This window comes from Podarcis erhardii, assembly GCF_964252035.2.
Source record: "Podarcis erhardii genome assembly, chromosome: 2".
Taxonomy (NCBI): domain Eukaryota; kingdom Metazoa; phylum Chordata; class Lepidosauria; order Squamata; family Lacertidae; genus Podarcis; species Podarcis erhardii.
In genome coordinates this window covers 21,984,289-22,008,169 of record NC_138498.1, presented here as the reverse complement: position 1 = coordinate 22,008,169, position 23,881 = coordinate 21,984,289, and the positions used below count along the sequence as shown (strand labels likewise).

At 46.0% G+C, this 23,881-nt stretch overlaps 1 protein-coding gene and 1 long non-coding RNA gene across 3 annotated transcripts in view; one reads left to right on the top strand and one right to left on the bottom strand.

The window, feature by feature from the left end:
• Window positions 1-23,881, bottom strand: part of LOC309334973 (tubulin alpha-1A chain) — a 94,873-nt gene that overhangs the window by 1,562 nt on the left and 69,430 nt on the right. The window contains exons 1-3 of one of the 2 annotated variants that reach the window (XM_081849810.1): window positions 3,790-3,951; window positions 420-642; window positions 173-321 (exon numbers count right to left, since the gene is read on the bottom strand). In XM_081849810.1, the coding sequence (XP_081705936.1) occupies window positions 173-321; window positions 420-642; window positions 3,790-3,792 (375 nt within the window). In that variant the 5' untranslated portion in view covers window positions 3,793-3,951. Of the gene's footprint in view, window positions 1-172; window positions 322-419; window positions 643-3,789; window positions 3,952-23,881 lie in introns of those variants that run through there. The other variant, XM_081849811.1, reaches the window with a different exon arrangement.
• Window positions 1-23,881, top strand: part of LOC309335146 — a 101,805-nt gene that overhangs the window by 22,559 nt on the left and 55,365 nt on the right. The window lies entirely within an intron of this gene.

Here is a 23,881-nt window from a genome sequence, read left to right as displayed (position 1 = left end):
TATAATTAATGTATATCTGCAATTTCAATACTAACCTAGTAGCTAATATCAACAATGATCTTCCTTTAACTATTGATATTTGTTATATGGCCGTAAACAAAACAGCAACATACGATCATGTTGCACCGTTTTCTATCCTTCACAAATCTTCCATCAGACAAAACATGTTTACCAGCTTCCGTATCCTGTCGAGGACCAGGTCAATGATCTCCTTGCCAATGGTGTAGTGGCCCCTGGCATAATTGTTGGCAGCATCCTCCTTGCCAGTGATGAGCTGCTCAGGGTGGAAGAGCTGGCGGTAGGTGCCAGTGCGCACCTCATCTGCGGAGAGAAGCAAGTGGAAGCATCAAGACCTCTGGCATCCCTCCTGTAGACACAAACATAGCTAGAAAGCTATTAGAAGTGCCTTGTTTGCTCACCAATCACAGTTGGTTCCAAGTCCACAAAGACGGCCCTGGGCACATGCTTTCCAGCTCCCGTCTCACTGAAGAAAGTGTTGAAGGAGTCGTCTCCTCCCCCAATGGTCTTGTCACTGGGCATCTGCCCATCAGGCTGGATGCCATGCTCAAGACAGTAGAGCTCCCAGCAGGCATTGCCAATCTGGACTCCGGCTTGGCCAACGTGGATGGAGATGCACTCACGCTGAAGGTGAAGAAGAAGCACATATATGTATTAATTGGGATTTGCTTTTGGGTGCTCTTGTAAGAATCCTGCTATTTAGGATTCTGCTCATAAGCTACACCTGTAATTGCTACCTCAGTCCTGTCAACTGGGCATCGATAGAAGAAACACAGGCAACCAGTTTTGTGGGAGATGCGTACAAGGTGAAAAGCAAAGGTCAGCGAATGACAGAGCCAATAATTGTGATAAAGAAGAATGGCAGCTTGAGCTGAGTATGGGCAGCTTGCAGTCTTAACACACAGATAAAGAGAACAAGAAGAACATACGTTTAGAGAAGATTGGAAAATGTTTATTGAAAACATGGGGGGGAAATTGTGTGCATTTGAAAACGTTGGAAGCATTAAGATAAATTCAACAGTGTAAATAAGTTTTGATGGATGCAATAATGGAATACTGAATGGTTTAGTTTTTGTAAAATATGCAGGGGTTTTTGATATGCAAAATGAACCATGGGAAGAGAAGAAGGGAAGTCACTGATATTTTAAGGATGTTTAAATGAGTATTTTAAAGTGTACAATAGAAAATTTAATAAAAGTTATTTATATATACAAAAGCCAAAAATTGTGCAGCAGATGCTAGCCCGTTGTTCAAAAACCCTTGTTCAAATGGGAACTAAAAAACAGTGTGAGAGAGCCACCTTAACCCCCTTGAAGAGAATCCAGTGAAATTTAAATGCTCTAGTAGCACACCTGTTAATGAGGCAAGGGTGCCACACCCAGCCTATTGTTCCTTGGATGCTATGAATCCCAGTGAATTCACTATCCAACTTTGTTGCTCATGGAGATTTGGAGACGTATTATCCAAGAATGCTCAACCTTACATGGCACATAGCGAATGCCTGAATTTTCAGAAGACCCAAGTCCTTTGAATCCTTGGGTTTATCGTCAGTCTTTTCCTCCCTCCACTTTGCAAGCACAATGTGCCCAATCCCACGTATTGTCTCCACTGCTGTCAGGGACATTTAGTCATTTGAGGTGATTTATTCCTCAGTCCATAGGGAACACCAAGAAATGCCACACCCTGTCCAGGAATACTGGGTATTCTTCTGCATTAGGTACACCCATTCTAGTCAATTATTTTTGCTGACTACACCCACGCTGACTGCTGGAGCCTGCGTTCTGTGATGGATTAACACAGCCGAGTCTATTTCCAGCATGATCTCATTATACCGTTTTGCCAATTTTCCCTTCTCTGACCCCGGCTGAGAACATGCTTGGGAATGAAATAAATCAATGGGGGTGTCTGGACCAGAAGACAAACCTCCTATCTCTTGCCAAGGAGGGCATGTTGCTGTCTGTTCTTCCCATGAAAATTGAGGATGCGTGTGTTGTTGTTTTTTAAAGTCCCAGTACAGTATCTTTTTATTATATTGGGAAAGTTTCAGGGGCAGCTAAAGAATCGTTCCAGAGCAGGAAATGTGTAGACGGAAGCTATCTGCAACACCACAACGGCGAGGGTGCTTTTCGAAAACGGCAACCAGTGCAGTTAAGCCGCCTTGCAACATTATTGTCTCTCAATAATTATTCTGGTCACATCTGCCAGAGGAGCCACGCTCTTTGTCTGCTGTCTCAGCCATCGCCTTCTGCCTTCAGACCAATCTGTGGGCTGGGAGGGGGAGGGGGAGGGGGGAGAGGGAAGGAGCTGCCACTTAAACCGACGTGATTCTCGGTGGGTCCCCAGCCCTGCCCTCCCCCACCCCCTCTTCCCGGCTGCTCCCCATCCTTAACACAGATTCCTCGCTTAACAATGCTGCTCTTTATGCGGAATCTCTTGGAGCGATGCAAAGGCGTGGCTTCTGCCAAGATGATCCCCTCTGCGCACAAGAAATCGGCAGAGCTGACAACTCCTGAACTGGTGGCGATTTTTTTCTTCCAGCCTACGCATGCCTTCCTGCTCAGAAGCAAGCTCCCCTGCCTCTAAAAGCATTGCCTCCTAGAGCGCAGGATTGCTGCAGAAGACAAAAAAGCTTCGGTATAAGCCGCCCCCCCCCGCCCCCACCACTGCTGCACTGGTGCTACCTTTTGTCCCTTTGCGGAATCGCTAGTGGCGCAGAAATCAATCATACTGAGTATTTTGTTTCAGACGGAAACCTATTGCTTTTGTTTGCTACTGCTGAAACACGTTTACTTCCAAGGGGGGGTGTGGAATCCTGAAGCTTCAACCCCATAACATTTGCAGAGGCGTAGCGTGGGCGGGCGAGGGGGGGGGTGGTCCGTGGCCCCACATTTTTGAAGGGGCGCAATCAGGTGCCCCCGCAACGCAGCTGAGGCGTGGCGGCAGGCGGGTTGGTCTAGTGGGCAGGCGCGCCCTCCCACCCACCCCAGCAGCCCAGTCCATCAGGGGGCGCAACACGTGCCCTACCCCTAAGCGCCTGCAACCCGTGCTACGCCGCTGCATTTAGTATGTTTGGATTCTTTTTTTTAAAGGGGTTTTAATTTTATAATCACTGATAACCCCAAGTCTAATCAGGTTTACATCCTGTGAAATAACACCCCCCCTCGACTTCCACCCCACTTCCTTCCGAGTCAGGAGAGCAGCTTTGAATTGCAAATGGCTCTATTTGCGCCCCTGCATTCGGGTTAAAGCACAGGCTTGCTTGGGGCTGGTACCGCTGCTTCCCCGCTGACACTGCCTCCTCCTCCTCCTCCTCCTCCCTCCTATGCGCACCCGCAGCTGGGAAGGGCTGGAGATGGAGACGCAAGCCGCAGCCAGCGCTACGCAGGCAGGAAGCCACCCTTGCCTCGCCTTTCCCAGCTAAGGGGAAGCCATTGCATCAGGCTTCGCAGATGTACTGCTGCCGCCTTGGAGAACAACAGCTCGTCCATTTTCCCCCTTTTTTTGCAGAGAGGAAGGGAGAAGGAGGAACCAGCAGCCTCTCTGCATTTCCACAGCTCGGCAGCAGAAGCAGCAGCGAGCCGATGGAAGAAAAAGAGCCCCCGCAGAGGCGCAGAGACAAAGCATGCCCAGAAGAGCCAAGAGAAAGATGGGGAAGAAAGCAGAATTGGCTTGGGGCGGGCCAGGAGAAATGCTGCCAGGATTGCTTGTGCTTTGTCTCACCCCCCTCCTCCTCTGAACCCCCCCCCCCAGCCGAGAGGCGCTGGCGCTTACCATATCTGCCTCTTGGTTGCCGAGCTTCGAGAAATCAAACGGGAGCCGAGGAGGGTTTTTGCTTTCTTACAGCGCGACTCTTAGGAGGTCGATGTAAGAGAACCTGTAGCACACAGGGCAACGCGGCTCCCTATATACAACCTCGTCACCATGGGGACGGGCGAAGGCTTTTTGCGGTTGGTCGAGACCCCCCCAATCTGCCTGGAGAAACCAGGGGAGGAGAAAAGCCATTGGCTCAGGGCGCATAGGATGAGGTAATCTCTCCCCACACCCCGCCTCTCCTCAGCATCCAAAGTCGCCTCGCATCCTCCAGACAAAGAGACCAAACAGAAGAACAGTTACTCTCTTCCATGCGCCATAGCGCGCGAGGCGGGGCGGGGCAGTACCAGAGGAGCATCTGAATTTTGCATGATTTTAAACATTAAAGTACTGCCCTCTCCCCGCTCAGGACGGTGCAGCCCAAAATGTCAATCGTGCATTCACATGCAAAGAAATAATGTTGCCACGGGATGCGCATTTCTGCAAAATCAAGGGCAACAGCACCAGGTCGCTGGGCTGAGATTCCCATAATTTGAAAAGAAAAAAAAGTACTGTATTTTTTATTTTATTTTTTGGGAAATAGAGGTCTGGGCAACTAGCGATTGCTTTCATTTCATGAGCACAGAAGATTTAATATATTTTTAAAAATCTTTTATTAGATGTAATTAAGATGGAGGAAACTTGGGACTTAGTGGGGCCACAGCGGTGCTGACGAGCAGGCAAAAAAAGTTAGGGGTCAGCAGAATTATGCATTCAAGGAAAAAGCTGCAGAAGAGGGCTCTCTACGCCCAATTGTGCATTCGGCTGTTGCCTTACGCGGCAGACCTGCTGTAAAAGCGTCTTTGGTTGCAAACCTGCCCTGTCACACAGATGCCCTGGGCAAATTACGCAGCGAGCTGGCGAGAGGGACGCAGCGCCCAATGGGAATCTGCGGCTGACGTGGAAATAAGTCTGGGATCGGGTCCCTGTTCCTCCCAGTCTACGCAAGAGCGAGACGCGCGTGGGTGGTGGGGGAGCCCTCGCCAAGGAGAAAGCGCCGCAGGCGGCTTCCGGGATGGAGGTTTTTTTCTTAGCAAGGGGATGCGGTGGAGGGGAAAATCTGAACCCAGAGCTTGAAAAGAAAGGGGCTGAGGTTGGGCCCGGTGGGGACAAAAAAATGATAAACTGGGATTTTTTTTGTAAATGGGAAAGGAAGGAGAGAGAAACCCAGAGCTTAAGCAGGGGCGCCTAGGTCAGGCGGCAAAGCCTTAAGCGCAATAAAAGTGCCGCCTTCCTTCTCTCCAACTCCTGCTCCCAGCAAACCGCTCCCAGCTTCCTTTCTGCAGCCAAGAAGGGCGAAGGAAGGCGGGTGGGTGTGCGCGCCCTCCTGTAGGGAAGGCCCTCGGAGCATTTGTTCCAACGCCCCAAGGCTGGGTGCGGCTTTTTGTCTGGGGAAGAAGCGACGGGGAGGGGGGGAGGGAGGAGGAACCGTCGCATTCTCCGTCGATCTGGACCATGCCTGACAAGGGCTCGCAGTTAACGATCTTTCCCGGCTCTTCAGCCGCTTGTCGTCCATCCCCTCCCTCCTCCCTTGCTCGTCTGGCAAGATAGACGGCGGGTGGCGGGGAAGGGCGCGCGGATATGAGAGAGAGAGAGAGACAGCTGCTTGCAGGTGGAGTCAGATGAAAACCCACGTTGTATCTCCTCGCCCTCTTCACGCCAAGATCCCGCATCTTTTACGCATTTTCTATGTTATATAAATGTGCTTCCCCCACCAAAAAAAAGCTGGTTGGATTGCGCCCCCTCGACCTCCCCAGCGGATGCCCAGATCTTCCTTTATTTCAGAACCATGCCCGTTTGATTGAAACCTTTGACTGGCAGCCCTGATTCCCGGACACTGACCAGCAACCATCTCCCCACCCCGCCTCCCCAGATATAGCTTCCTTCTGACAATAAATATTTTGATGGAATAAGCAGTAGCTCCTGTGGAGACAAATTTTAATGCACACTTGCTAGCTGGCCCTCAGATCAATGGCTGGGTTTCCTGAGCGTGGACGATGCGTTTTACGCTGCCCCAAACTTCAGCCCTACAGCTTGGTATTCCGCGGTTTCGGATCTATAAGCAGATCATTTTCTTTTAGCGGTTCTTGAAAGCCGGTAGCTAATTCATTTCCATTAGGTTGCCACCGTTTCTCCTGGGAGTGGTCCTGTGCTTTTAGCAGTGGCACAGCCTGCAGGAGTGCGCTTAGGGAGAATTATTCATTCATTTATTGTAATCATGAAGATGCTGTGATAGGGAAGCAGACTGGATTTCTAGCTGCCGCGTTGTTTTTAAAGGCACAGGGGAGCCCTGCCCCCAACAAAAGCTGGAACCTAATGTCACTTTAAGAAAGGCACAGACGTCATAAATAGTTCTATAACCACCTTCTGTAATTGCTCCAAATGATGGAGCTGACTCCTTTTGCTTTATTTATTTAAAAAATCTAGACTGCAGGCATAAATCTGGGATTAATGGGACACTGAAATAGCAAAGTATATTATAGCAAACAAACAAGGAAAGGGTAGTTTTAGCTTTGTCACTAGAATATGGTAAAGCCCTAATACAGAGCACAGGAACATCATTATTGCATTTCCTCCTTTTGGAGTTTTTCTTGTTCCATGAGGACTAGGAAAGCTCTCTTTTTTAAAAAAGAAATGGAGATTGTGCTAATGTTTAGTAAGTGAAAGGGGAGGGGAGAGATTTCATCAGGCAAGGCCTTCTTCCATCTGCCTTGCCCCCCTCTCCAGTCTCTGCTTCTCAGTTTATATTCTATTATTTTATGCACTGTGACTTGCCCTTTTCTTGATTATAGCTTAGAATTTATTTACAGTGGTACCTCTGGATGCGAACGGGATCCATTCCGGAGCCCTGTTCACATCCTGAGCAGAACGCAACCCGTGTCTGCACTTGTGTGGGCCGCAATTCGCTGCTTCTGCACATGCGCATGAGTCATTTTGAGCATCTGTGCATGCGCAAGTGGCGAACCCGGAAGTAACGCGTTCTGTTACTTCTGGGTCTCCGCGGAGCGTAACCTGAAAACGCTCAACCTGAAGCGACTTTAACCTGAGGTATGACTGTATTATTGTTGTTAAGAGTGGATTTCTGTTTAATTTTTATATGTTGATATTTAATATTCTATGAATATTACTTTATTTGCTATAAATTGCTTATTTTAAAGTTACGTTTTATTGTCACATTTTTGTATTGGATTAGATTGTTATAAAGTGTACATTCTTTGATTCTTCAGCTTGTAAACTGCCTTGGGTATTGTAAGATAGAAAGACGGTATACAAATAAAAAATGATGATGATAAGTGAAAGAAGCCTATCTCAAATGAAAAAGGTGTGAGCTAACTTGCAGCGCAGACAAGTGTTCCAGAGATGCTAAAACATAGCAGTCATAAAAAAGAAAAAGAAATATTATCAGTTTGCTGGGGTTTCTTAATAATAATAATAATAATAAGAATAAGAAAAGCCCAACTATTTCCTAACATGTTTTAAGAAGTTCACGAGCAAATAATAATGCAATTTATTTACAGTGGTACCTCTGGATGCGATCGGATCTGTTCCGGAGCCCCGTTCGCATCCTGAAGTGAACGTAACACGTGACTGAGACTGTGCATGCACGGTTTGCGTTTCGCCGCTTCGCGCATGCGCATTATGTCATTTTGAGCATCTGCGCATGTGTGAACGGCGAAACCCAGAAGTAACACATTCCGTTACTTCCGGGTCGCTGCGGACCGCAACCTGAAAATGCTTAACCTGAAGCGTATTCATCCCGAGGTATGACTGTATTTATTTTTTAAAGACGTTGATGAGGTTTAGTAACAAAGCAAGTCTACCTACAGAGACTTCATTAGCAATAGTGGGCTGTTGGCTGGTGCCAAGTGAGCATCAATATTTTACTCCAGCCAAGCTGCCCCCTGCTAAGAACTTCCAACTAACTAATAAATGAAACAGGCTAAATGGAAAAGGATGGGAGGGGGGGCATGATTGTGGGGTTCTGTATGATTTATTTACATTAGTAAATCTAGGGGGTTTGCATCTGGGAATAATTGAGATAGGCACATTTCAGCTTCACTGGCGAACAAGTAGAATGCTTTCCATGCAGTATATAAGAAGATTCTGAGCTCAGCTTTAGCCAGGCACAGCAAAGTGCTACGTTTGCCTTCCCCTGCGGTTCATTGAGACACATATTGCTCACTTGCAATACTGTATCTCTCTTCCTGGATGATGATCAGTGCTTTCTGAGCAGGGCTATTTTGTGCCTATTCCTTGCCTCATGGGGGGAAGGTGATGCCAAGAAACTCAATTCTCTGTATGGTCTAGTTCTCAGGGTCATTTTACTTTGGTTTGTGCAATGGCTTTTCAGTGCATTTGTGACAATAGGAACCAGGCTTGAAATGGGATCCAGTTGAACGCTAGCCAAAAATGCTACTACACAGGAAATGATTCTTGTTCAATTGGGGTTTTATTTCCCTGGTCTACTTACAAACTGTTTTTTTTTTTTTTTAATCTCATTAGTGGCTTTAATTGTTATTATCATTTGCCTGATGACACTAACTGCTGTGGCTTTACTAAGGAGACGATCCAAACGCTCACAAATGATGAACGTACAGTGGTATCTTCGTTCTCGAATGGCTTGGCTTCTGAACAAATTGGCTCCCAGATGCCTCAAACCCAGAAGTAAGTGTTCCGGTTTGCGAACGTTTTTTGGAAGCCGAATATCTGACGTGGCTTCCGCTTGGGTGCAGGAAGCTCCTGCAGCCAATCAGAAGCCGCACCTTGGATTTTGAACAGTTTTGGGAGTCGAACAGACTCCCGAACGGATTAAGTTTGAGAACCAAGGTACCACTGTACTTGCACCAATCACAGTGGCAGATGAATCTCAAGTTTAGGAGTCCCATCCTGCGGCCACAGATGTTGGAGGAGAAGCCCCGGCCCAGCCATTAGACAGAGTGAGGCAGCAGCTGATTTTGGGTGTCTGCCTCAAGTGTCAAAATAACTTGGCCAGACTTGGGTCTCATGTACCTCAACAGGGGGAGGGGAGGAGCACATTTGCTGTTCCACTTTGGACACTAAAAAAAACAACAAAAATTGTAGAGCTGGAAGAGACCCAAAGAACAACAACAAGAAGAGTTTGGATTTGATATCCCGCTTTATCACTACCTGAAGGAGTCTCAAAGCGGCTAACATTCTCCTTTCCCTTCCTCCCCCACAACAAACACTCTGTGAGGTGAGTGAGGCTGAGAGACTTCAGAGAAGAGTGACTAGCCCAAGGTCACCCAGCAGCTGCATGTGGAGGAGCGGGGAATCAAACCCAGTTCACCAGATTATGAGTCCACTGCTCTTAACCACTACACCACACTGGCCGACTATCTAGGCTTGTGGTTCCCCACAGGGGGGCAATTTGATTTTTAAAGGGGGTGATTTGATTTTTAAGGGGGGCAATTTGAGAATAAGTTATTAACCCTGAATGGCCTTTTAGTAAAAGGCGAAAGATTTATACAATCTGAGGTGAAACCAGAGTACCACTAAACTAGATTTAAATTTGATGATAAGTGAGACTAAAGAAAATATAAAATTTTTTGGAAGAAGCGCTAGATTATATGTGAATGAGTGGACATGAGATTGTAAACAAGTTGATAATTTGTTTGGAAAAATTTTTTTAACGATGTAAATGGGAGCGGGAGACGTGAGGGAGCCCAAAGAAGTGATGAAATTGTTGTGAAAGACATAAGATTGTTTATTATGTGTGCATTTATATTTAAAAACCTTAATAAATATTTATAAAAAAAAAAAATGAATGGCCTTTTAGGCTTCCACCAGGTGAATAGGAGTTCACTTTTTGAATAATAAAAATTACTATATGTCATGGGGGGGGGGTTTGTTACATCAGGATTTTAAAGATGCTTAGGTGGAGCATGGCCAAAAAAAGGTTGGGAACCACTTATCTAGTCCAACCCGCTTAAATATTATGGGCTGGCCTAGCGGTTACATGACACCAGTAGAGTTGCAACTGAAGAAAACAAGGCTCCTGGATTTCTCTAAAAAAAGCTTTCTGGGAGACAAAAATTTAGCAAGGAAAACATTTCCCATTACTTCATAGCCTTTATATGCTTGTCTTCTTACAACACTTCTTTTGATCTCAGCTTTCTGACTCAGCTGACTGAGGCAAGTTTCTTACTCAACAGCTCAGATGAGTTCCCCCTGGCAGTGTGCTTCAGAGCCTGAAAAATAGAGCTCTCTAAAACCAACCCCTGGCACTTCCTTGGAAATAAAGAGCAGGTCAATGGAATAGAAAATAGAGATGGGGCACCAAAGTGCTGCTGTAGATCAGTGACAAGAGAATCTGCTTTGCTTTCAGAATGACCCAGGTTCAATCCCTGGCCCCTCCAGGTAGGAATGGGGGAAAATTTATGGTGGTATTCAAATAAGTACAACTCAAAGTCAGGGTCATTAATTTCAGGGAAAGGTAAAGCAGGTGGTGCTGTGGTCTAAACCACTGAGCTTCTTGGGCTTGCCGACCGGAAGGTCAGCGGTTCGAATCCGTGCGACGGAGTGAGCTCCCGTTGCTCTGTCCCAGCTTCTGCCAACCTAGCAGTTCAAAAGCACGCCAGTGCAAATAGATGAATAGGTACCACTGCGGCGGGAAGGTAAACGGTGTTTCCTTGCACTCTGGATTTCGTCACGGTGTCCCGTTGCGCCGGAAGTGGTTTAGTCATGCTGGCCACATGACCCAGAAAGCTGTCTGTGGACAAATGCCGTCTCCCTCGGCCTGAAAAGCGAGATGAGTGCCGCAACCCCATGGTCGCCTTTGACTGGACTTAACCATCCAGGGGTCCTTTCCCTTTGCCATTAATTTCAAGGGGTCTACTCTGAGCAGGATTGGTGTTGAACACCACCAATGAACTCTAGAAATATCCTCCAAGTCAGTGTACACAATACTGAGCAAGATGCTCCTATGATCTGCTTTGGCATGCTCTGTACGATCTCTCCACAATGGGCACTTCTCAAGATTTTAATAAACAAAGGAAGCCTGTAATTGGGCTTAGGAAGTGACAGCCGAGCCATACCTGATGTGCCATGTTCCTTCCTTTCCCTCACATCATTGGAGCAAGTCCCAATGGAGCAGCAGAAAACCCTGGTCAGAGGACAATGTCAAATGCTGTTTTACCAGACCACCACTCCTGGTATGCCCTGCAAAGGACCTTAAGGTCCATGAATAATCATAGTTTAGAGATCCCGGGCCCTAAGGAAGTCAGATTATCCTCCACCAGGGCCAGGGCCTTCTCAGTGATGGCTTCGACCTGGTGGAATGCTCTGTCCCATGAGACCAGGGCCCTGCAGGTTTTAACTTCCATCTGCAGGGCCTGTAAGACAGAGCTATTCCACCTGGCTTTCAATTTGAACTTAGCCTGATCTTTTATTCCCCTTCCTTCCCTCCCTCTTCCCTTTTTATGAAGATCCCACAGCTAATTCTCCCCTGGTCTCCCCGCTGGCCCAAATAGGACTAATTTAGCCAGCTAGCCCTGGTGATCATCTAAAGTTTATTGGGTGGATTTTCCCCCTAAATTGATTTTTGAATTTTGAATTTATTGTTATTCCCATTTTATACTGTATTTTATGCTGTTTTTTGTTGCATCAATTAAGTGTTTTAAATTTGTTGTTAGCCACCCTGAGCCTGGTTTTCTGAACTGGGAAGGGCGGGGTATAAATAGAAAATTATTATTATTTATTATTTATATTATTCCTCCCATGTGCAGCCTGCATGCCTCAACCCTCTGTTGGCCTGTTTGTTTCAGCCAGCCACTCAAACTCTGCGCATGAAGCTTATCAGCAAGGAGAGGCAACAAAGGAGAGTCTTATAGCACTTGATAGCCTACCACATTTATTGTAGCATAAGCTCTCCAGTAGTGATGTATGGAAGTGAGAGGTGGACCATAAAGAAGACTGATCGCTGAAGAATTTATGCTTTTGAATTACGGTGCTGGAGGAGACTCTAGAGAGTCCCATGGACTGCAAGAAGATCAAACCTCTCCATTCTTAAGGAAATCAGCCCTGAGTGCTCACTGGAAGGACAGATCCTGAAGCTGAGGCTCCAATACTTTGGCCACCTCATGAGAAGAAAAGACTCCCTGGAAAAGACCCTGATGCTGGGAAAGATGGAGGGCACAAGGAGAAGGGGACGACAGAGGACGAGATGGTTGGACGGTGTTAGCAAAGATACAAACATGAGTTTGACCAAACTGTGGGAGGCAGTGGAAGACAGGAGTGCCTGGCGTGCTCTGGTCCATGGGGTCACGAAGAGTCGGATACGACTAAATGACTAAACAACAACAAAAAGCTCTCCATCTAGTTCATCAGATTTGGAGGCTAATGGGGTGTCCTTGTGGACAATCGCATTTCCCAGGAGGTGACGGCCAGAGTACACTCACATCAAATTAGCAGGTAACCATGGAGGAAGCCCTTGTGTCATTGTTTGCTTTTGAGAGACAGTCACCAATGCCAGCCCATCTTTCTAGCGCAGCTGAGATCCCAGCGGCTCCAGTGAGAGGCAGAACAAAGCAGACAGCTGCTTCCTAAGAACTCACCTCTCTTTGTTTCCAGGAGTTTTCCTGCTTGGTTCATTCGGACTGCGCTTTTTCGTCCTTTGCTGCTTGGAAGCAAAAAAATACCCTTCTGCAGAATAGATCCTGCCCGTTTCATTTGTGGATTGATTCCGGGACTCCGTTCCAGCTGGGACCCCAAGCCAGGTGCGCCCAGCCCTCTCAGTTCTTCTCTTGTTGCTGCCCCCACCCGGAGGGCCAAATATCTCTCAACCATATGGTCAAATATGAGCTTGAGAAGCTCATCCCTACTTAGGATCAACATAGGTCACAGCGGTACTCCCGGAAATAGAAGCCAAAAGGAGGTCAATCCCAGGTCCTACTAGGCTTTGGTGCCAATTCCCAAACTACAGCTGCCCCCCAACTGTGCAGGGGTCTGTGGCTGCCTTCAGTTCCACTTAAAATCCAATTGACCAATTGGTAGCTTATAATTTGCCATGTGTGCTGTGAATTTGCTAGCATAGTTGTGCCACTCACTGTGCTGATATTCGGTGACTTCATGCTCATTTTTCCTTCAGATTTGTGAAACACACAGATTTTACCACAAACAGACGCACAAAGTGCAAGGATTTGAAAATCCTACAGAACTGACTGAAAAGGCTGCAGTTTGGTCGGGGGGGGGGGGGGAATCAGGTGAGTAAAAAATGTGGTGTACATACTAGCAAAGTAATGCATATTATGATTTGAAATGATCAACACATCATATTTTACAAGAGTAGTGATGTTGAGGAAAGTCACAACAGACTTATTAAAGTATTTAGACAAAATAAGCAGTACCCTAGGGACGCGGGTGGCGCTGTGCTCTAAACCACTGAGGCTAGGGCTTGCCCATCGGAAGGTCGGCAGTTCGAATACCCGCGACGGGGTGAGCTCCCGTTGCTGGGTCCCAGCGCCTGCCAACCTAGCAGTTCAAAAGCACACCAGTGCAAGTAGATAAATAGGTACCACTGCGACGGGAAGGTAAACAGTGTTTCCATGCACTCTGGTTTCCATCATGGTGTCCCATTGCACCAGAAGCGGTTTAGTCATGCTGTCCACATGACCCAGAAAGCTGTCTGTGGACAAACACCAGTTCCCTCAGCCTCAAAGCGAGATGAGCGCCGCAACCCCATAGTTGCCTTTGACTGGACTTAACTGTCCAGGGGTCCTTTACCTTTTTACCTTTTTTTAAAGCTGATTAACATCCGATACTCTTTTAAATGCGTTGTGGGAGGAGGGGTATTGTTTTATTTTCTGTTTAGGGAAGTTTTTAATGTTTGATTTTTATTGTGCTTTTGATTGTGTTGGGAGCTGCCCATAGTGGGTGGGGTATGTATAAACAAACAAACAAACAAACAAACAAACAAACAAACAAACAAACAAACATACTGGGACACGGGTGGCACTGTGGATTAAACCACAGAGCCTAGGACGTGTCGATCAGAAGGTCAGCAGTTCGAATCCCCACGATGGGGTGAGCTCCCATTGCTTGGTCCCTGCTCCTGCCAACCAAGCAGTTCGAAAGCACGTCAAAGTGCAAGTAGATAAATAGGTACTGCTCCAGCGGGAAGGTAAACGGCGTTTCCATGCGCTGCTCTGGCTCGCCAGAAGCGGCTTAGTCATGCTGGCCACATGACCTGGAAGCTGTACATCGGCTCCCTCGGCCAATAAAGCGAGATGAGCGCCACAACCCCAGAGTCGGTCACGACTGGACCTAATGGTCAGGGGTCCCTTTACCTTTAATAATAATAATAATAATAATAATAATAATAATAATAATAGGTTAGCTCTGAACCCTTGCTCCGTAACAGCTTTCTGGGCAATGAGCAGACAAAGAGCTGAGGGGAGGTTTGGAAGCTTTTCTTCCTTTCCCCTAGCAAACTTAGCAAGCTTTTAGCTAGCAATTCGTACTACACAGGATGCTGAGTATGGTTGCTGGTAACAGCAAAACTAAAAAAAGGTCTCTTCCAAATGCAGCAGGGATGATCAATAGGCTGCTCTCGGGAGGAGCAGGCCTCGCTTGCTTGAGAATAAAAATCAATGCCTTCACATCCCCAGGGCAAGCAAGATGCTGGGAGATGCTTGCAGCCTAATTATGTATGTAAGATGGCCCCTTGCGCTGCTAGGCAACGAGCTGTTCGGTTGCTAGGAGATGGAACAGGAACCCTGGTGGCATTTGGTATCCCCTTTTTCACCTTGCAAGTCATCTGAGCTGTGCCTTTGGGAGTCGCCGTGCTGTGCCTTGAATGTGCGCGACAGCAGTGGCCGGGAGACGGGGAGCAGGAACCACACAACGGACAGTTGCCTTGTCTACTTTTTGGTTGCTAGGAATCTCCTGTGTCTTGGCCACCCACTCTCTCTGACACCAGACATTGCGTACAGACACCGTACAGTGATACCTCTGGTTAGGAACTTAATTCGTTGAGGAGGTCCATTCTTAACCTGAAACCATTCTTAACCTGAGGTACCACTTTAGCTAATGGGGCCTCCGGCTGCCGCCGCACGATTTCTGTTCTCATCCTGAATCCGAGGTACTACTTCCGGGTTAGCAGAGTCTGTAACCTGAAGTGTTTTTGTAACCCGAGGTACCACTGTATACCTAAAGCACATTTTAAATCACCCCTCCCGCAAGAATCCTGGGAAATGTAGTTCACCCACCAAAGAGCTACAAAACCCAGCACCCTTAACAAACTACAGTGGTACCTCTGGTTGCGAACGGGATCCGTTCCGGAGGCCTGTTTGCAACCTGAAAAGAACACAACCCACGTCTGCGCGTGTGCGGATCGCGATTCGCCGCTTCTGCGCATGTGCGTGACGTCATTTTGCGTGTCTGCGCATGCGCGAGCGACAAAACCCGGAAGTAACCTTTTCTGGTACTTCCGGGTCGCCGCGGGACGCAACCTGAAAACGCTCAACCTAAAGCAAACGTAACATGAGGTATGACTGTATAGTTGCCAGAATTTGTGACACGCTGCGCTTCATCGTTTGGTTTGGCATTTTGACTGCAAAGAAAAAAAGAGGGTTGGGATAAAATGAAGGAGATGAAGCCTACTGTCAAAGGGAAACTCTAGGCCGCAATTTGCAAGATCCACATTATGCAATAACTGGCCTGTAAGCGTACGATTTGACAAGGATGGCTGACATAGAATCAGAAACGTCAAATGTGGCTCTAATTTTTCAGCAGGGCCAAATGCAATCGGGCTTCATTTGGCGTTTTGCAAAATGGAGGCTCTAATCATTTTTTGAGATATCAAGTGTGTAATCCTAATGTAATACTCTTAATACTTGTAGTAAGAAATAGAATATCACATTATTTTCCCCCCCTTTCCCCCCACACCCTTCATTCCCTCCCTCCCCCCCCCCAACCAGAGACTTCCCTCAGCTCTTCTCTCTGAGGGGGAAAAAATAATGTATATGATTATATGGTTTGATAATTTGTTATGTTGAAGTTGCTAATAAAAATATTTATTTAATAAATAAATAAATAAATGGAATACCAGAGTTTCCTGTAATGGTTTGAGTGCTGGACTAGGAGACTAGGGTTCAAGTCCCCAAGCAGTCATGAAGCTTACTGGCTAACCTTGGGCCAGTCCTTTCTCTCAGACTAACATACCTCGCAGGGTCGTTGTGACGATAAAATGAAATTATTATTATTATTATTATTATTATTATTATTATTATTATTAATAATAATAATAATAATAATAATATACTGCCCTATACCTGGAGGTCTCAGGGCAGTTCACAGAAAAGATCACAACATATATAATCAGAATAAAAACAACAACCCAATAACACCCCCCCCCCTGAAAAGAGCGCTACATTTTTACAGTTCAACCAAAGGCCTGGTTAAAAAGGAACATTTTTGCCTGGGACCTAAAGGTGTATTATGAAGGTGTGGCATCTGAATATAGACTGCATTTTTAATCAAGACTTATATTGGCTTATATCTTGATCAGGTTCCTAAATTAAATGGGCTTAGATTTTCAAATGTTTCATGCCAGGCAGAGAAAACCTTGGCCATTCTCCTAAGACAAGGGGGCCCCATTGATTTATAGTAGAAAAACAATTCTCAAAGTCATAAAAAGGGGAAATTACATACACTGCCCTTGCAGGCTGAGAAAACACCATTAGGAATGGGCAAATAGTAACATGATACCATGGGGCCTCTCTTAAACCTTGAGTTGTATTTTCAAAGGCCAGAGGCAAATGGGGAAAAACATTTAGCTGGCAGAAAGAAAGAGAGCATTTTTGGGGAAGTCTTTTTCTAAAGCCATTCTTTCTTAAACTGAGGGAGTTAAAAGGCAATAAATGTTGGGAAAGCAGCTGGCTGGAAAGGAGAGTGAAAGGGGGAAGTGTAAACTGAAGAGGCTTCTTTTAAAAGCTGTGTTTTACTGAGTTTCTTCCTTTTTACTTTGAAAAGCTTTATTCTTTTAAGAGGCTACCTATGATAAATGTATGAAATATATTAGCTTAAATATATTGGCTTAAATGTAATTATGCAAAGGATTTAAGAAATGCTAGATTCTTATTTCATAGAGTCATATTGCAATAGGAGACCAGAGGGGCAAATGAGCCTAGCCCCCCTGCCAGACAGAAGACGCCATCCAAGCAGTCTTGATATATAGTTGTCAGGCATTTGTTTAGAAACCTTAAATGAAGGAAATCTTTCAATGTTGATGTGAAACTCAAGATCCTTGACATCTGTTGAACATAAAAATGTAAGATTAACCATTTGTTTTAGAAGGCAATAGGGCAAGGAGGGCAAGAGGTGAGCTGGTAATTAAGATTCCATGTAAGATATATTATTACTTATATGTCATATATATAGCTCTTTGTCTCCCTTATAAGGGCAAGGAAGTGGGTGTATCTTTTGTGGGTGTATCTTTTGTGATTGGTTCTACCAAACAGCCAATAGGAATTTCAACCAGGCTGATTGGACAGAGGCAGCCACAGGAGGAGCAAAGGGGGCTGGATTAAGGGAATATAAGTGCTGGCCAGAATGGCAGGAGGCCAGGCCAGAGCTTGGTAACCACGTACCACTGAGCCTCTCATTTATTTGTCTGACAAATAAATTATTATTTTAATTTCTCTATTGCTGCGTTGAATATTTCATTCCAGCTAAGCGTTAACCACAAGCAGGGTGCTACAAAGGCACCAGGCAAACTTCCCTGAGGAGAGCATTCCACAGACAGGGGGCCACTACAGAGAAGGCCCGTTCTCGTGTTGCCACCCTCCGGACCTCTCAAGGAGGAGGCACATGAAGAAGGGCCTCAGAAGGGGATCTCAGGGTCCGGGTAGGTTCATATGGAAAGAGGCGGTCCTTGAGGTATTGTGGTCCTGAGCCATTTAAGGCTTTATAGGTCAAAACCATCACTTTGAATTGGACCTGGCAGCCAGTGCAGTTGGACCAGGATGGGTGTAATATGCTCAAACTGTCTTGCTCTGGTGAGCAACCTGGCCATTGAATTCTGCATCAGCTGAAGTTTCCGAACCATCTTCAGAGGCGGCCCTACGTATAACGCATTGCAGTAATCTAGCCTTGAGGTTACCAGAGCATAGACAACAGTAGTTACATTTTCCAAGAATGATCAATTATATAGAAAATAGCTTTTCAGCTTTTCAGATGAAGCCCCCACTACCAAAATGCTATAGCGGATATTCAGTTTTGGAAACACACTGTGCTCATTGTGCTTTGTGTCCTCTGCGCTAGATGTATCCAGATATTGAAAGTCATAGAGAATCTTTGCTATTTCAAACCCCCAAGCCAACCAGTGCTGGAGAATATGTTGATTTTCAATCAGACCAGTGGCACTAATCTTGACATAGGCATTAATCTATTTGTCAGGATGATCAATGCAGTCAGAAAGAATGCGCAGCAGCTTCTGTGAACCAGAAACAAGTCTTGTAGAGCTGTTTGTGGATGCTGGATTCTCTGCGCTGAGGAACATCATGTCACAAGAATATACATTTAGCTAACGTGTAGTTTGTGGTCCAACACACACAAAAATAATTATATTGGGTATTAAAGTGGAGTGCTATACAAATATATGTGTTGTGCATGATTGCAGTGTAAATACAGAAAGCAGTTGCATCTTACGCCATTCAATTTTGCTCAGCTTTTGAATCCAAACAATGGATTGCAAAAGCAATGCTGGCACCAAGGCTCATGTTTCAATAGCAACGACACCAGCCTTTAAATGCAATTTAAGCTCACCTAGTTACTTGGCACGAACAGCCAAACGGTTATAAACGGGGAAATACTCACTTTGGAGCAGAAACATGAATTTTGGGTCGAATCTAGTTCTTATCAGAAGACCCTCACCATCTGGCCTTGTTTGACAATGGCGTCCTTTTTCTCAAACAGTCATTCAGTTGATGCATAGGTTTTTATTAAGGTAGTATACCACTTGATTAAATTGTATAGTGTCTGTGAACCCATCCTCGATATCCACGTGGCAGCCCTTAAAAAAAAGTCTAACAGATTTATAAACCTCTTTTACATAAAAGAGTCATCACAACGTGGTTCACAGAAGACACAGCCAAACACAGCAAATAAAAAAAAAATAAATCCAAACTATTTAAAACATTGATTTCACAATTCCACCCAAAACATCAGCATGAAAATAGCAAGTAACTCAGCAAAACTTGAATGTATAAAAACCAGACCATAATACTATTTCCATGGCTCAGGTTACCATTAGTCACTGAAGGCACATGGCAAAAGGGAGGCGGGGAGACCCAACGTTCAAGCCTGTTTAAATGGAATGCCATTACCCCAAACCCATGCAAATTGTTGAAAATGCAATGCGTTCCATTTTGAAATCAGATGATATGGTTGGCATTTTCATGCGGTGCAGAACCAGACTGTTATTTGTCCTCTAACTGAACTTGGTCTTCTACCATCATAAAGTCCTTGTCTCCATGATTTTTCGAGCAATGGAATGTATGAAAGTAGCCAGGGACCAACTGAATCCTGGGCAGATGCCTCTTATCTCTAGTATAATCCAGATCTTGTTTGCCATTGTGAAGACAATTGAGTAGACAACGCCAGCTGTAGAGGGCGAAATCTTGAGATAGGTTTATTGCCCATCATACAGAAACGACTATTTATGACGTCCTAAGTGACTGTGGCTGTTGGGGTGTGTCTTCAAGCCTGCTGATCAAGCACAGCACGGAGATCTTTGCAAGCCCCACGTGGTCATTTGAATCATGGAATTGTAGAATTGCAGAGTTGGAGCAGCAGCAAGAATACTCATCGCAAAGCATTGGAAGACACAGGACTTACCCACCTTGGAAGAATGGCAGATGCAAGTAATGGACTATATGGAAATGGCAGAAATGACGGGCAGAATCCGAGATCAGGGAGAAGAGTTGTTGGAAGAAGATTGGAAGAAATTTAAAATCTACTTACAAAAACATTGTAAAATTTTTGAATGTTGATGACATTGAAATGAAATGAATGGGTTCTAGTAAAAAAGGTAAAATAAGAATATGAAAGAAGGGATAGATATTAGAGGAAAATTAGGAACAAACAATATGTGAAGAAAGATAATCAAGGATAAAATTAACAAGAAGGAATTTGCTAATTAATTTCAAATTGGAATACAAGAAAGGGGGGTGTGAGGAAGTCAAGAAAATAAGTTCATGAATTGTAAGAAATTAAAGAGAGGGATTTTTATTTTTAACTTTTTGAATCTTTTTTTAGTGTCTTATCTTTTCCTTTTTCTCTTGTTTTTCCCCCCCCTTATATGTTAATTGCTTGTTTTTTTGTATTCTGATGTCTTTTGAATGTTTATATGTTCTGCGTTTTTCTTTATGTAATTTTTTTCTTTGATAAAACTTAATAAAATATCATAAAAAATAAAAAATAAAAAATAGAATTGCAGAGTTGGAAGGGACCCTCAGGATCATCAAGCTCAACCCCCTGCAATGCAGGAATATGCAGCTGTCCCGTACGGGGATTAAACCTGCATCCTGGGTGTTATTAGCGCCACACTCTAACCAACTGAGTCTTAACCATCCTCACCAGATGACTATAGAGTAACCTAGGAAAGGGAAAGGGAAAGGGAGTGACACACTTCTGATAATGACTAAGTTATGTATAGGCTGCTGATTAGAATCATAAAATCACAGAATTGCAGAGCTGAAAGGAACCCCAAGGGTCATTTAGTCCATATATAACAAAGGTATCCCTAAAAAGAAGATACACAGCTTACCCAGTGACCCAGACAGGAAACTGAAGGTACACAGGGCCTGTGAGCACACCAGACATTTAAAGCTCATGGCTTCCCCCAAATACAGTTGTAGCTTGGTTTTCAAAAAAGCTTAGTTCTCAAACATTTTGGCTCCCAATTGCCGCAAACACGGAAGTGACTGTTCCAGTTTGCGAAATATTTTTGGAAGCTGAACGTCCAACGGGGCTTCTGCAGCTTCATGATTGGCTGCAGGAAGCACGCTTTGGTTTCCGAATGTTTTGAAAGTCGAATGGACTTCTGGAACGGATTCTGTTTGACTTCCAAGGTACGACTGTAATCCTGGGAACTGTAGTTTGCTAAGGGTGAATTGTAGCTCCATGAGGAGGAATCCGCAGCTCCCTGGATTTTTGGGGGGGAAACCATGTGCTTTAAATGTACATTGTGTCTGCAGCATGGCCTCTTAAAGGGGGGGAATGCCATGGCCCCCTGACCTCAGATCCCCCCCAAATCTCTTAGGATAAGCAGCTTCCTTTCTGCCTTTTTGTTTACTGTTGATAGCAACTCTCCCAAGCAACTGTTGTCATGGCCGTCCCTCCATGCTGTTTCAGACATCAGAGAGGGAGAGGGCTAAAGCCAGAAAGAGATAAAGAATCACTCAAAAGAAAGCATGCAGGACTGTTGGGAGCCACTTATCCCCCCAACAGTCATTAAGAAAACAAACAAGGTGTTATGTACTGAGTTGAATAGGATCCAAACTGCAGCAGTCTGATTGGTCTTAGAACAATAGGATCCAAATTGCAGCAGTCTGATTGGTCCTAGAACAATAGGATTCAGAATGCAGCAGTCTGATTGGTCCTAGAACAATGCAGCAGTATGATTGGTTGGCAGGAACCACCCAATCATGCTCCAGATATAAGTGAATCCACAACCTGATTGGCTTACAGTAGAATTCCAGAATTAGCCAATCATGTGCAGCCCATTGTGTAAATAATGTATATAAAGCAGATACTTTGAGGGGACATTCATTCATTCCTCCTCACCGCTATGAGCTGAATAAAGAGCATGAAATCACTTTGCGACTCTGAGTATATTTCACAAGGCATTCTGTCCAAAGCTCCCTTTGGAGTCACCGGATTTGCGAATAAGTCCCCGGGCAAATTCCATTCCTGGAATGTCCCCGGATTTCATCTAATGTCTGCGGGAAACGCAGCAGCGGCAGTCTCAGCAGCCCAGAGCAGTTGGCTCTGGCTGGCTTCAGGAGCTGCTCAGAAGTCCCCAAGTGATGGTGGAGCAGGGGCTCTAAGATGCAGCTTTTGGGCTGCCTCCACCTTCCCTGACCCCAGCAACTAAGCTGTGAAGGGAGGCTTCACGCTGCCTATCAGAGCTTGCGTGCAAGCAGGAAGGGGCAGGGATCTCTGTTAGGCAACGGGAAGCCCCCCTTCCCACGCAAGTAGGAATGGGATTAGGGCTGCTCCGATGGAAAGGGAGGCATCACACTGCCTGAGCCTCGCCGCTGCCACCGCCGCTCTCGGCTCTCCTTCTCCACCTTCCCCAGACAGAGGGCCTTCTCAGTAATGGCGCCCACCCTGTGGAACGCCCTCCCTTCAGATGTGAAGGAAATAAGCAGCTATCTTATCCTTAAAAGACATCTGAAGGCAGCCCTGTTTAGGGAAGTTTTTAATATTTATTGCTGTATTGTTTTTAACACTTGATTGGGAGCCACCCAGAGTGGCTGGGGAAACTCAGTCAGATGGGCGGAGTATAAATAATATGCTTCTTCTTCTTCTTCTTCTTCTTCTTCTTCTTCTTCTTCTTCTTCTTCTTCTTCTCCTCCTCCTCCTCCTCCTCCTCCTCCTCCTCCTCCTCCTCCTCCTTCTCCTCCTCCTCCTCCTCCTCCTTCTCCTCCTCCTCCTCCTCCTCCTTCTCCTTCTCCTTCTCCTCCTTCTTCTTCTTCTTCCATGCCTGACCCACCGCACACCACTTCCCCACCACCACGACCACTGAAGAACCAACAATTCAGGGGCTGCCCAGGCTCATGGAGAAAGGAGATGAAGTCTCGGAGGAAGGGGGAAAGTGGCAGTTGAGGTCAAGGCGGTGGCTGCCCCTCTCCCACCACCATCCATTGCTGCAGCATCAACATCCTGAACGTGTAGTATGTCTGCATGTCTGTATGTCTTTAAAGTGTGCCCGGATTCATTGAAAAAAATCTGGTAACCTTAGCATAGGAACCCTGTAGCTCCCCATCTGTGTTAGGGCAATAGACCATGATGGAAAGGGCAGGTGAGCTACCCATTAGAGATCTGGAGGCGATGTCTCCAGTCAGACTTGACTCAGAGCCGGCCCAGTCATTAGGCAAGGTGAGGCTGCTGCCTCAAGCGGCACAAGCCCCTCCAGGCGGCATTCCCTAGATTCCCAGCTTGTTCCACCATCTCTGCCAGTGGCAGAGAAGCACTGCTGCCATTGGTGCCGATTTGGGGCAAGATCACATCCATTAGGGGCGAGATCTTGCCCAAAATCGGCATGATCTTGCACTGAAGGCAGCGGCAGACATGGCAGGGTGTGTGATGGCAGTGGTGATGGCAGAGACAGGGCAAGGCGGCATGACCCATTTCTCCTCAAGCAGAGAAACGGGATGTGCTGCCCCTGACTTGACTCCACTGTTCTCCCCCCCCCCCAGACAAATAATCAATGGCTGTATGGCTCCTAGCAGCTATGGCTCAGTGTTAACAGCAAGGACACGAAATTGCAGAGCAGGACACCAGTTTTGTCCTCATCAACTCATCTATGGGACGCGGGTGGCGCTGTGGGTTAAAACACAGAGCCTAGGGCTTGCCGATCAGAAGGTCCGCAGTTCGAATCCCCGCCACGGGGTGAGTTCCCGTTGCTCGGTCCCTCCTCCTGCCAACCTAGCAGTTCGAAAGCACGTCAAAGTGCAAGTAGATAAATAGGTACCACTCTGGCGTGAAGGTAAACGGCGTTTCCGTGCGCTGCTCTGGTTCGCCAGAAGTGGCTTAGTCATGCTGGCCACGACCCGGAAGCTGTACACCGGCTCCCTCAGCCAATAAAGCGAGATGAGCGCCACAACCCCAGAGTCGGTCACAACTGGACCTAATGGTCAGGGGTCCTTTTACCTTTACCTTATCAACGGGGGTCATGAGCATTAACCGATAATATGACCTGACACTACATCAGTTAGTGAAGAGATTCAGTAGCCCTCCTGAAGTAGCCCTCCTGAAGTACAGCAGTCCA